General features: G+C 42.6%; 2 protein-coding genes across 2 annotated transcripts; both read left to right on the forward strand.

Moving 5' to 3' along the window:
* The first annotated feature begins 4,927 nt into the window (after window positions 1-4,927).
* mcm6 (minichromosome maintenance complex component 6) lies at window positions 4,928-10,124 on the forward strand. The gene is made up of 18 exons (XM_026375203.1): window positions 4,928-5,120; window positions 5,292-5,438; window positions 5,619-5,729; window positions 5,873-5,960; window positions 6,107-6,268; window positions 6,358-6,523; window positions 6,644-6,792; window positions 6,913-7,063; window positions 7,157-7,298; window positions 7,463-7,604; window positions 7,689-7,796; window positions 8,036-8,191; window positions 8,310-8,438; window positions 8,534-8,698; window positions 8,825-8,957; window positions 9,055-9,252; window positions 9,338-9,477; window positions 9,595-10,124. The coding sequence occupies exons 1-18, from the start codon at window positions 5,023-5,025 to the stop codon at window positions 9,703-9,705; spliced, it is 2,496 nt and encodes an 831-aa protein (XP_026230988.1). The 5' UTR covers window positions 4,928-5,022; the 3' UTR covers window positions 9,706-10,124.
* A 25-nt stretch (window positions 10,125-10,149) lies between these two features.
* On the forward strand, window positions 10,150-12,088 carry si:ch73-71c20.5 (DUF4748 domain-containing protein). The gene is made up of 3 exons (XM_033326496.1): window positions 10,150-10,264; window positions 10,451-10,706; window positions 11,662-12,088. The coding sequence occupies exons 1-3, from the start codon at window positions 10,177-10,179 to the stop codon at window positions 11,834-11,836; spliced, it is 519 nt and encodes a 172-aa protein (XP_033182387.1). The 5' UTR covers window positions 10,150-10,176; the 3' UTR covers window positions 11,837-12,088.
* The last annotated feature ends 264 nt before the right edge of the window (window positions 12,089-12,352 follow it).

Below are 12,352 nucleotides of genomic sequence, written 5' to 3' on the forward strand. Positions count from 1 at the left end.
TCTTCTTCGTGAGAGAGAAGGGAGCACAAAGGGGTCAGGAGGTCCAGTACCATAACGCACATAATGCTCACACAAGTGCTTCCCACATGCCTACTTCCACTTGGAAGTGACAGAAACAGAAGCTGGAAGTTTACTGTGTCCCATTTCCTGGAGGAGAGAGGAGGATGATGAAGAGGAGAGTTGTGAGAGAGGTGAGATGGAATAATACAGTAAGTCGGTACTTCAGTGAGGGGTTGACTGTAGGAGTGCTTCAGTGGTTTGATATGTAATGGTATAGAGTGATAGGTTAAAATCAATGTACCTGGTACTTAGGTTTGACCGTCTTGCTCGCTTGCCCACTCTGTCTCTCTCTCTCTCTCTCTCTCATTCACACATTCACACACAGACACACAATTCACTTCTATTCATAGTGTATTCAAAACAGGAAAGACTTCCTGCTGCTCATTTTAGGAAAAACAAGCAGCTTAAACAATCAGACACCCGAGCGGTTCTGAACTCAGGCAACACAGAGCAGAGCTGCAGTGAAGTAAATCAAGTTGAGAACGTGAAGGAGACACCGAAGGACAGTCTAACCAGGTATAATGCTGACGTGTAAACACAAAGCAAAGTGTTAAAAATGAGGGTGGTGTCAGCTTTTGTGATGGAGGCATGTGGTTTATCAGGATGTTCCTTTTCCCCCAATTAATGAAAATGTGTTCTTCTGATAGAAATACAAATAAAGTCTCTGATGCAGTTGGAGACTGTCAAAAGATGCCATGTGCATCCCAAATCAATTCAATTCAATTCAAAAAACTTTATTAAACCCAGAGGGAAATTGTTTTGCTTTGTTACAGTTACTCTTAACTCAGGCAGGAAGAAAAGGAACCAAAACCAGAAAGGATCCACTCCAACACAAATACAGAATAACATCCCCACAGTTTGTATTCAGACATGACCTCCACCTCCTCCCCCTGTATAGAGAGACGAGTGACAGGACTTCCAGATTTCCTAAAGTCCATCACCAGCTCCTTTGATTTTACCAATGTTGAGTTGAAGATGGTTGAGTCCACAGCAGTCCACAACAAAACTGTCCACCACCCCCTGGCACTCTGTGATATCCCTGGGAGCTTGAATGTATCAGTGAGTTATTAAATAACATGTATGAGGGAATAAAAGGAAAATCAGGATGTTAGCCAGCATCTGGCTTTCATAAAAGAACAGAACTCTTTAGCTTTTTTTTACATTACTCTGTAACATGTTTGTGCAGCAAGAGCAAGTATAAGGCAGAAGTAGTAGGTATTTATGCTGCAATATGCATTTATTGTTTTGGTTTGGGATTTTAATTACAATTTGAATAATAATAAGGTCAATGATGTTTAAATGCAGTGCTTTTGCACACGGTATCCTCTGTGGTCATACCGTAGTACTATCACTTCAGTTATGGATTGTTTTTAGGTCTTTTTTTACTTTGGTTTGCTGCAATTAAAAAGTTAATTTAAGTACTTTCGGATGATTGTGTGGTCCAATAAATGATGCTCTGGTCCTGACGTCTTAATTGAGCCTGGACGCAAAAGTCCTTGATAATAAACATTTAAACTTTATAACATTGTATCCCAGTCACTATTTCATTACAACTTGCGCTGTGCGGAGTGAATACCCCACCAAAACAATGAAAACATGTCATCGTCTGAATAAAAAATAAACCAGGAAATGACTTTTAAAAAAATAAAAATGTTCGTATCCTGCTGCACGACACAACTGTCTGTTCCTGTCGTCATGTTTTTCACCTGTTACCACAAACCTAACACCATCAAAGTTTTCATCTCAGCGCACAAGGTTGTTTGGTGTCTGCTGCACAATGACAACACAATGCATAAGAGAGAGTTGGATTTCAATACCTGCTCAGCTGTATGTAGGTCTATATGTAGTATTTCTATATTAGTAGCAGTAATTGTACAACCTGTGGTAGAACTGTGTTGGAATACATTTTAAGTTGCTCTAATGCTGCTAATACTTGTACTTTAAATATTATATAATTAAGACTTAATTGTTTATACTCTTGTTTTATGAATGACTGGGAGGAGTTTGTGTGTATGCATTTTCCAACAGATGGTTGAGTTCCCTCCTCATATTCAGACAGCGTGAGTTTCCTGCTTCTGAACAATTGTGGGAAAACCAGGGGTCAAGACAAAAGGAGAAATAAAGAGGAAAATAGAGACTGGGCTGCATCCAAATGGCCTGCAATAACTTCCTGCTTTGTTCCTGGTGGATTAATACAATGTGACAGGTGAAACCAATAGGCCGCTGGGAGCGTTTGTATTGACCTCAGCAGGTGGAGACGTGAGAATGATGTGGGAACAGAAATTAATGGAATAATACAGCGGGAATCAGTGTTTGGCCTTGCACAGGGTCCCGGGATTTGTTTTGTGTGACGTCTAGAGGCAACCTCAGTATCTGCCTGTTCTCCTGGTGCTTCAGATTTCTTCGTTTTTTTTAACAGACATAAATGTTAGAAATCCTCCTGCCATCGTCCTTGAGCAAGGCACTGATCTATGAACTTGACGAGGCTTCACTATGGTGACACTACTGGTTAGTTAAAACTCTGGTAACAATTAACCAGCACAACTACCACAGCATTTTGCGGCAACATGGCATCCCATCTGGTCTGCATTTAGAGGGACAATCATTTGTTTTCCAACAGGACAATGACCCCAAACACACATTTTTGAGTTTGAGTTTGGGCTGGAGGGTGCAGAAAAGCAGCCAACAAGTACTCAACAGCTCTGGGAACTGGAAGACTGTTCCAGGTGACTACCTTATGAGGCTGACTGAGAGCAAGAGTTTACAAAGCTGTCATCAGAGCTAAAGGTGGCTACTTTGAAGAATATAAGAAAAATATAAGAAATATAAATATAAGAAATATAAATAAAATAAGCATTTTCGATTTTATGATATAATTGAATGCATGTCTTTTCATAGTTTGGGTCTCTTCAGTAATAATGCACAATGTTAAAAGGTGGCTCATCGTTCACTAACTGCTGCTGTGACCGACTTGGATTCTGAATTGCAGGAGTGAGTCCCGAGAAAAAGGCTGGATAGATGGATGCTTACTAAAAAGAACACTGCTGCACATCTAAACTTTCCCAAAGAGCACGTTGACATTCCACAGCAGTATTGGCAAAAGTTTTGTGGAATGATGAAACTATATTGAACTGTATCAAAAGAACAGACAGCCCTACATCTGGCGTAAAAAGGTCACTGAATATCATCATGGTGGAGAAAACATCCTGCTTTGCTGCATCAGGGTCTGGCCAGCTTGCAGTGATTGAGGGGAAGATGAATTCCCAAGTGTATCAAAGAATACTTCAGGATAATGTGAGAATGTCTGTACGTCAGCTGAAACTGTGCAGAAGTTGAGTGATGCTACAGGACAATGACACAAAACGGAAAAGAGATGGCTTCAGAGAACAAAATCCTCCTTTTGGAGTGGCCAAGTCAGAGCCCAGACTTCAACCGAATAGAGATGCTATGAAACAACTTTAAGAGAGAAACACATGAGACGTCCAATGAATATGACAGAGCCACCAGAGCAAAGAAAGTTTTATTATTTAAGACCTAGATAAAGATCAGATTAGATTTTATGACAAATTAATGCAGAAAACCATGAAAGATTTACATACTTTTTTTTGACGCTGTACGTGTGTGTGTGTGTGTGTGTGTGTGTGTGTGCATAAATGTATGAATTGTAATGAAATTGGAAGCTTTATTAACCTTTAAGAGAAGGGGTGAGATTAAATAAACACTTATTCTTACTCGAATTAACATAACATAACCACATATTTATTTATTTATTTGCTTTTAATGTTTGAAATTAAAAAAAAAAAATCTATCAAATCTTTCAGCAGCATAGTCCACTTCTTCATGTGTTTTATGTGTTCTCAAAATATGGCAAAATACTCAGTGTCCTTACACAGTTTTACGTGCATTATGGTGAGCACATTGATATATGAGAGAAGACATTCATGCTATGATTACAACAGACACAGTGGGCTGGATAGTTTGAAGGTTCTTAATAAAGATCATGAATGCACACAGAAAGACGCTTTGTACACAGTGCCGTTGTAAGATAGGCGGTCATGGTTCCCATTCACCAACTCTGCCTAAGATCTTGATGGATATCGTATTTCTGCACCACCTGTGAGTCTAAATCAGTGCACATGTTAACAGACTTGAAATCAAACGTTGATGCTGCTGGTGAAGACTTGTGAGTGTTCACTGCCCTCCAGCAGTCACAGTGAAGAACTACACACTGAGAGCTGATGCTGTTACTGTCACAGACATATACACGTATTCATGTATGTTTATATAATAGATAACTATGTATATATTTATATAATAGATAACTATGTATATATTTATATCATAGATAACTATGTATATATTTATATAATAGATAACTATGTATATATTTATATAATAGATAACTATGTATATATTTATATCATAGATAACTATGTATATATTTATATCATAGATATCTATGAGTTAATAATAGCATGTAGATCTAATTACTGCTGATCACAAACACCCAAACAAAACCCTCTTATTGCTGTTTTAATAACAGTTTTCTGCCCTGGAGTTCAAGCTGTGAAGACATGATAAGACATGAATGATAACAGTCAAACTTTTTGGTGATTATCGTGAAATTATGATATTATTTATTACGTGTTTTTATCATTTTGCTCTAAACTTTATTAGTTTTCAGGAACAGATCAATGAACAGGAAGCCTCCCTCGGGGAGGAGATATGTGACGTCATTGTAGGTTTCCACCTCTGATTGGCTCCCAGCTCTGAAATATTCCTATACCGTTGCCGATTGGTCTACAGCGGCGCGCCAAACGTCACGGGGTCTCGTTTTTCGCGCGAAACGGTGCCACTGTTGTGAGGACTTCGGCGTGCTGTCTGTGTCTGTGTCTGTGTCTGTCCGAGACCAGAGCGGTTCTGCGTTTAGTAGTATTTGGTCATTTTTCATTGTGTTTCAGCATGGATGTTGCCACAGCAAGCGCGGAAAATGTCGGGGAGATTGTAAAAGACGAGTTGGCTGAAAAATGCCAGAAGTTATTCCAGGCTTTTTTGGAGGAGTAAGTTAGTCGGCACCGTGTTTTATTGTGTTGTTCTGGGCCTGAGCGAGCTGTCGATCGTGTCCTCACTTGATCGTATCATAACTTTTATATTCTTCATCATTATGAAGATCCGATGCTGTGTTGATCATCTGTATTATATTTAATTATTTCTCCCGTGTCCTTGTGCAGATTTCAGACCGGAGATGGGGAGGTGAAGTATGTCCGGGAGGCCGAGGAGCTCATCAGGCCTGAGAGGAACACATTGCTGGTGAGCTTCATGGACCTGGAGGGCTTCAACCAGGAGCTGGCTACCACCATCCAGGAGGAGTACTACAGGTGAGCAGGTCACCACATTACCCTCAGCTTATGAAAACGGATGTTTAATCTCTAATCATAATTCTGTAGAGTCGCTTTAATCTAGTAAAGCAGCTGATGGTGCACACACTCTACTGCTCTGGTGAATAGACGAAAAGTAGGTTCACTTGTATGTTAACATGCAGGTTTCTCTGTTTTCAGGGTGTATCCCTTCCTCTGCCGAGCAGTGCGCAACTTTGCTAGAGATCATGGGAATGTTCCTCTCAACAAAGAGTTTTACGTTGCCATTGAGGATTTGCCCACCAGACACAAGTAAGAAACACAAGCCCACATGAGCTGTTGGATTTGTGAATCACTGTGCGTATTGTTCTCAACATGAAATGTACTCGCACACGTCTGTAGTTGCTGAGATTTCCACTTGACGAACAAATGTTGTTTGTGTGTGTTTTATGTAGGATCCGCGAGCTGTCGTCCATGCGTATCGGCACCCTGGTGAGAATCAGTGGTCAGGTGGTGAGGACACACCCAGTTCACCCTGAACTGGTAAGATTTATCACAGACCCACAGAAAGAATATGCTGCAATGCAGCATTTTTAACCAACGTGAAAACAGCAGCTGTGATGCATAAATACAGTAACGTGGCGCCTGTCTGTTCCAGCCTGTTCATTATGACTTCCGTGTGGTTTCAGGTCAGCGGCACCTTCCTGTGCATGGACTGCCAGGCAGTCATCAAAGATGTCCCCCAGCAGTTTAAGTACTCCCCACCAACCATCTGCAGAAACCCTGTGTGCAACAATCGCTCCCGCTTCCATCTTGACACACACAAATCCAAGTTCATTGACTTCCAAAAGGTAACTTGGTGTGTGTAAATAAGAAGGAAAATAAAGATAGAAGCGTAAGCTCTGATGTCTCTGACTGAGTTCGACTCTTGTGTGTTCAGGTGCGCATTCAGGAGACACAGGCGGAGCTGCCGCGTGGTTCCATCCCACGCTCCCTGGAGATCGTCCTGAGGGCAGAGGCTGTAGAGACGGCACAGGCTGGAGACCGCTGTGACTTCACTGGGACCCTCATTGTCGTGCCAGACGTCTCTCAGCTGACCACTCCTGGTACAGTTTTAAACACAAATTTTAAACCTCTGTCAGTTGTGACATAGTGTGAAAGAAGGAAAGATCATATTGTTTTTTTTCTTTAAACAAATTGTGACTGTGTGTGTGGTCTCCTTTCAGGTGTGCGCGCAGAGAGCAGTACCCGTGTAGCTGGAGGACCGCAGGGTTTTGAGTCTGAGGGATTGAGAGGGCTCAAAGCTCTGGGAGTCAGGGAACTGTCATACAGACTGGCCTTCCTGGCCTGCAATGTGGCCCCAACTAACCCACGGGTAAGACAGTCAAATCATAATTGCATCCTTTTCTACCAGTGCAGATAATCAATTCAAAAAGCAAATGAGTTCCAAATGTGCATCGTGTTTGACTGTCTGTGCATCTTTTCGGTATTGAAGTTTGGTGGGAAGGAGCTGCGGGAAGAGGAGCAGACTGCAGAAAGCATCAAGAGCCAGATGACGGAGAAGGAATGGGAGAAAGTGTTTGAAATGAGCCAGGACAAGAACTTGTACCACAACCTGTGCACCAGCCTCTTCCCCACCATCCACGGTCAGTGTTGAATGCTCGAAGCTTCAGGGCTGCTTTTTTTCGAAGGTGTGAAAGCTACGACTTTTCAGTTTAACACTAATTGTGACGATGCAGGCAACGACGAGGTGAAGCGCGGCATCCTGCTGATGCTGTTCGGCGGCGTCCCCAAGACGACCATGGAGGGGACCTCCCTGAGAGGAGACGTCAACGTCTGCATCGTTGGAGACCCTAGTACTGCCAAGAGCCAGTTCCTCAAGTATGTAACACATTTGTTTCACAAGGTTCTGTCATCTGTTTAGAAAAATACAAGTAAATAAGTTGTATTATGACTGGTTGGGTCTTGTAAGGCATAACAGGTGAATGTGTTGACTGTGTTGCGCACACACACCTAATAGTTGTGTCATGTAAACACGTGTACAGACATGTGGAGGAGTTCAGTCCCAGAGCAGTGTACACCAGCGGCAAAGCCAGCAGTGCTGCAGGTCTGACCGCTGCTGTGGTCCGAGACGAAGAGTCCCATGAGTTTGTCATCGAGGCCGGAGCTCTGATGCTGGCTGACAACGTGAGTGTTGAGAGTAAAAGAAATGTGTTGTTATATTATTTATTACATGTGTTCATGGGTATTAACAACCATATTTACCTCCAGGGTGTATGTTGCATTGATGAGTTTGACAAGATGGATCTCAAGGACCAGGTGGCCATCCATGAAGCCATGGAGCAGCAGACCATCAGCATCACCAAGGCTGGAGTCAAGGTAACACACTCACGTCAGCCTCGACCAGCACGACATAGGCAAAAGAACACTTTATAAACTTTACAGTTCTGCTGTATAAAAATGAAAATTGACATAAAAGATGTATTTTTTTTAATTTATGATAATGAGAAAAACATTATTCCTATAGCATTACAATGCAGACCATGACCAGACTTACCTGTTAGAAGTCACATTAAGAGATTCTCTACAGCAGAATAACCGAACTCTGCCTCCTTCAGGCCACCCTGAACGCCCGCACATCCATCCTGGCTGCTGCCAACCCTGTTGGCGGACGCTATGAACGTAGCAAGAGTCTAAAGCAGAACGTCAACCTGACCGCCCCCATCATGAGCCGTTTTGACCTCTTCTTTATCCTGGTGGATGATTGTAATGAGGTACCGAGAGCACGTAGTTACTATTCTGTGTTCAGCTGTTTGAGTCTCTTATTATGTTTGTTTCATGTCCTTACACCAGTTTCTGATTTAGTCTTTCGGGAATCTGTGTGTCTCATAGGTGACGGACTACGCTATCGCCAGACGCATCGTGGACCTGCACTCCCGTGTGGAGGAATCAGTGGACAGGCTGTATTCTCTGGATGAGATTCGCAGATACCTTCTCTTTGCCAGGCAGTTCAAACCTAAGGTGAGTGAGTGTTTCAGTGTTTGTCTGCAGCAACGGTTAATTCAGGTTTAACTGTTGTATTTTTATCTTAACCATTGCACTCCGTATGTACATAGATCTCCAGTGAATCAGAGGAGTTTATCGTCGAGCAGTACAAACGTCTCCGTCAGCGTGATGGCTCAGGTGGAGTGGCCAAATCTGCCTGGAGGATAACAGTGCGACAGCTGGAGAGTATGATCCGTCTGTCGGAGGCCATGGCACGCATGCACTGCTGTGATGAGGTTTGTACAGGAAACACGGAAGGTGCACAGAGACTTTGCCATTGATAGCTGAACTAATTGAACTACTCTAAAGAATGTCACATGATACAGTCTGGTGAGCTTTGCCTTTTCTCTTTGCGTCTCCAGGTGCAGCCCAAACATGTGAAGGAAGCTTTCCGTCTTCTGAACAAGTCCATCATCAGAGTGGAGACACCTGACATCAACCTGGAGCATGAGGAAGAACTGGGAGAGGAGGAGGAGGAGGAGCAGCAGCAGGAAGGTACCGTTACACAAGAAACACACGCCCTCTTGTAAACTAGACCAGTAGTTTGCGTTTTTAATGAAAACAAATCATTGATTCTTTCTTGTCTTTCAAGGAGACCACACCCCTAATGGAGTGAATGGTGTGAACGGTCACGTGAATGGCCATGTGGAGGGTGTTAATGGCCACGTCAACGGTGTGAACGGGCACGCTGAGCCCGGCGTCCACACCAAATCGTCTCTGCGCCTGTCGTTCACGGAGTACAAACGCATCTCCAACCTGCTGGTCCTGCATCTGCGCAAAGCAGAGGAGGGTAAGAGGCGTTCCCCTTCCTACTGTCTGCTTCTGAATGTACAGTAATTAAAATCTCACTATATTCACTAATTTCCTCTGTGCAGCCGAGGAAGAGGAGGAGCTGAAGAAAAGCGCAGTGGTGAACTGGTACCTGAAGGAGATCGAGTCAGAGATCGAATCGGAGGAGGAGCTCGTCAATAAGAAGGGGCTGATAGACAAGGTCATCCACAGGCTGGTGCACTATGTAAGTCCCTCCCTTTGCAAAAAAAAAAAAAAAAACATGGTTCTTTAACCATCAGACACAACGTGAACTATATTTAACCAAGTGTGGACATAACTGATAGCGTGCATGTTTCCTCAGGATCACATCCTCATCGAGCTGTCTCAGGCGGGGCTGAAGGGCTCAGAGTCTGCAAGCACAGAAGAAGAAGCCGTTCTGGTCGTCAACCCCAACTACATCTTGGAGGATTAACCTGCTCCCTTCATCCCTGCGTTTTGTTTTCTCCACTGTTCTCTCAGCTTCCCTGACTTTAGACTTTAAGCTGCAACAGTAAAGTTGACATTCAAGGTTTTCTTTTTTTTCCCAAATGCTCATATGTAACACATACATAATAGTAGCGTCAGAGATGTTAGTTGACTTGTTTTTGGAGTTTACCATCTCTGCTGTACAAAGATTATATTCTGTGGTTCTTTAAAAAAAAAAAAAAGGTGTTTTCTTTGTGAGACTGTTTGTAAATATGCTGCTCTCTTCAAGTTAAGGGCTTTGAATTGTGTATTTGCCGATTATCTAACTATATTAGTGGCATACACAGTCTTAACTCCATGGTTTAAAGAATTTTGTATGTTATTTTGTAAAATTATAAATGTCTCAATAAAATGTTCTTTACACGACTGCTATGCTTTGTGTCGTCTTGTCCACTGGGGGGCAGCAGTGGCAGGTTTAATGACAACGCAACTGCGCATGTCCCGCAAACGTTATTCAACAAACATGGCGGCATCCTTCATGACAGCAGGCAGGACATTTCTGAAAGGTAACATTAATTTATTGACTCCACGCGATGTGTGCAAGTTATTCTCGACAGTTAAAAATAGCTTTTGGAAGTAGAAGTGACTGAGCCATGTGAGTAAATAGTGCTACATCGTGTTGCTGTGTACTTTACGTGATACTACTAGGACTACATCACAGCAAAATGCAGGTTGTGTTTTTCCTCCTCCAGGTTTCCACCTTGTTCCTGGTCGGCGGCTCCTCAGCCAGAGCTCACACACACCGGCAGTGTGTCACTGTTTGCAGTTGGAGGTTGCTCGTTGTCGGCCCCTGCACGTCTCCGCTGCTGCCCCCCTGGTGAGCTCCAGGACGGGGCCACAGAGGACTGTCCACACCGAGCAGAGGAGAGCCGAGGAGGAGGCGGAGGGACCGGAGTACATCCCCAAGAGGAAGGCGAAGAACCCCATGAAGATCATTGGCTATGCCTGGTGAGTGTTTCCTGTTTGTAGCCTGCCCCTCAGCTGCGAAACTAAACTTGGTAAATATCTGATGTTTTCAACATTACTAACACTAATTATACTAGTTGATATAATACTTGTAAAAACAGTAACTATTTAGATAAGAAATTAATTTGAAATTACTGCTGAGGAAGTCCCTGTTGCAAATGAAGGCAGATGGCTGTTTAATGGATAATCATGGCTTCCATCAAAGCCTTTCTGTTCAGTGAGACATTCAAGGGTGGGTTTAAAGAGTCGTGCCCAGATGAAACAGGTTTTACTTGCTGTAAAGGTTTTGGCCTCAGAAAGATGCTTCTGACATCTGACCATACAGTAATCCTCAATCAAGACATAAATGCAGAATGAATCACTAAATCACGACTAAATAAAGACATTATGAGTAAAATAAATATGCACCCCTGCTGCCCACCAGTTTTTACTGACTGAGGCGCTCGCTCACAATGAGGAACAGCAGTATCACCCTCCAGACACAGCAGGAGGCTAAGGCACTATTTGCTGTGCCACCCTCAGATTTTGTTTGAATAATCAATGCAATATAACACACCTGTCAGTCACATGTTCCAATGCTTTTGCTCACATGAAAATGGTTGGGTTCAAACAAAAGGTGTTATCTTCCAAGTTGTGTAACGGGGCATAAACACCTGGAAATGAGCTAAACGATTGATCTTTTATCTCATATTTATCCTTTCATGTCAAACCTAAATGTTTTAAGTCTACAGTAAAAATAAAGGAATTAGCCTCACTGTTCCAATACTTTTGGAGTGTAGCACCACAAACTGCAGCAGCCAATATGACCACAGCGTTGAATTAGAGCAGCTAAGTGAAAATATTTTTCATGTCTAATTTCTGCCATTCGTGGTGCAAGTTGTTGACTGTTTCTGTGTAATCTCTTAGTGAACAAAGTATTTGTCTTGCCTCTGTACAGGATGATAGGCCTCCCAACTGGTATCATTAGTTTCCTCCTGGCAAAGAGAGAAGTGGACAAGAACCGACTGAAGCAGCTTAAGATTCGACAAAGGATGAAAAGGTCAAATGAGGGACCATTTGAGGGCAGTCGCTACCGCCAAAATCATACAGAGGACGTTAAACTGGACCAGTAATGTGCACATGTGGCTGCACCATATTCCGAATGTAACTACTGAGAAGGTGATACTTGCACTCGAAGGAAGGGAAGAAAGGACGTCATCCTTATAAAGCTTGACTTTAAAACATCAGAAAGCTTGGTGAGGCATTCAGATGCAGGAAATCTATTGAGGCCTAAGACCTTTTTTTTTTGTCGAGTTGACTTCTCTATTTCATGAACAATGTGGCTCATGTTGAGTTTGACTGCTTCATTAAAGCTGGAAACCAGACATGATTTTGTTGACTTGTGTTAAATGAAACCACATCAATACTCATATAAAAGTATTTTATTTGAAAAGGCAAAAGACTCTTAAGTATTGATATGTATATTTACAAACTCATACCCCACACCAACTTACTGTCTATATACTATGTATTCAACATACCATATTTGTTTAGAGTCTAGGGTTATATGTGCAGTAACTTTGGCCTGGGTCTACACTTGGCGCTGATCATGTGAAGAACTTTAGGTCAGTGTCATGAGCTGGGACTCG

The sequence above is a fragment of the Anabas testudineus genome, chromosome 17 (genome assembly GCF_900324465.2).
Source record: "Anabas testudineus chromosome 17, fAnaTes1.2, whole genome shotgun sequence".
NCBI classification, from domain to species: domain Eukaryota; kingdom Metazoa; phylum Chordata; class Actinopteri; order Anabantiformes; family Anabantidae; genus Anabas; species Anabas testudineus.

Coding starts and splice junctions, on each gene's coding strand:
- mcm6 (XM_026375203.1), top strand. CDS start 5,023: ATGGATGTTGCCACAGCAAGCGCGGAAAATGTCGGGGAGATTGTAAAA. Junction 5,439..5,618: donor ATCCAGGAGGAGTACTACAG/GTGAGCAGGTCA, acceptor CTCTGTTTTCAG/GGTGTATCCCTTCCTCTGCC. Junction 9,253..9,337: donor TCTGCGCAAAGCAGAGGAGG/GTAAGAGGCGTT, acceptor TCCTCTGTGCAG/CCGAGGAAGAGGAGGAGCTG.
- si:ch73-71c20.5 (XM_033326496.1), top strand. CDS start 10,177: ATGACAACGCAACTGCGCATGTCCCGCAAACGTTATTCAACAAACATG. Junction 10,265..10,450: donor AGGCAGGACATTTCTGAAAG/GTAACATTAATT, acceptor TTCCTCCTCCAG/GTTTCCACCTTGTTCCTGGT. Junction 10,707..11,661: donor AAGATCATTGGCTATGCCTG/GTGAGTGTTTCC, acceptor GCCTCTGTACAG/GATGATAGGCCTCCCAACTG.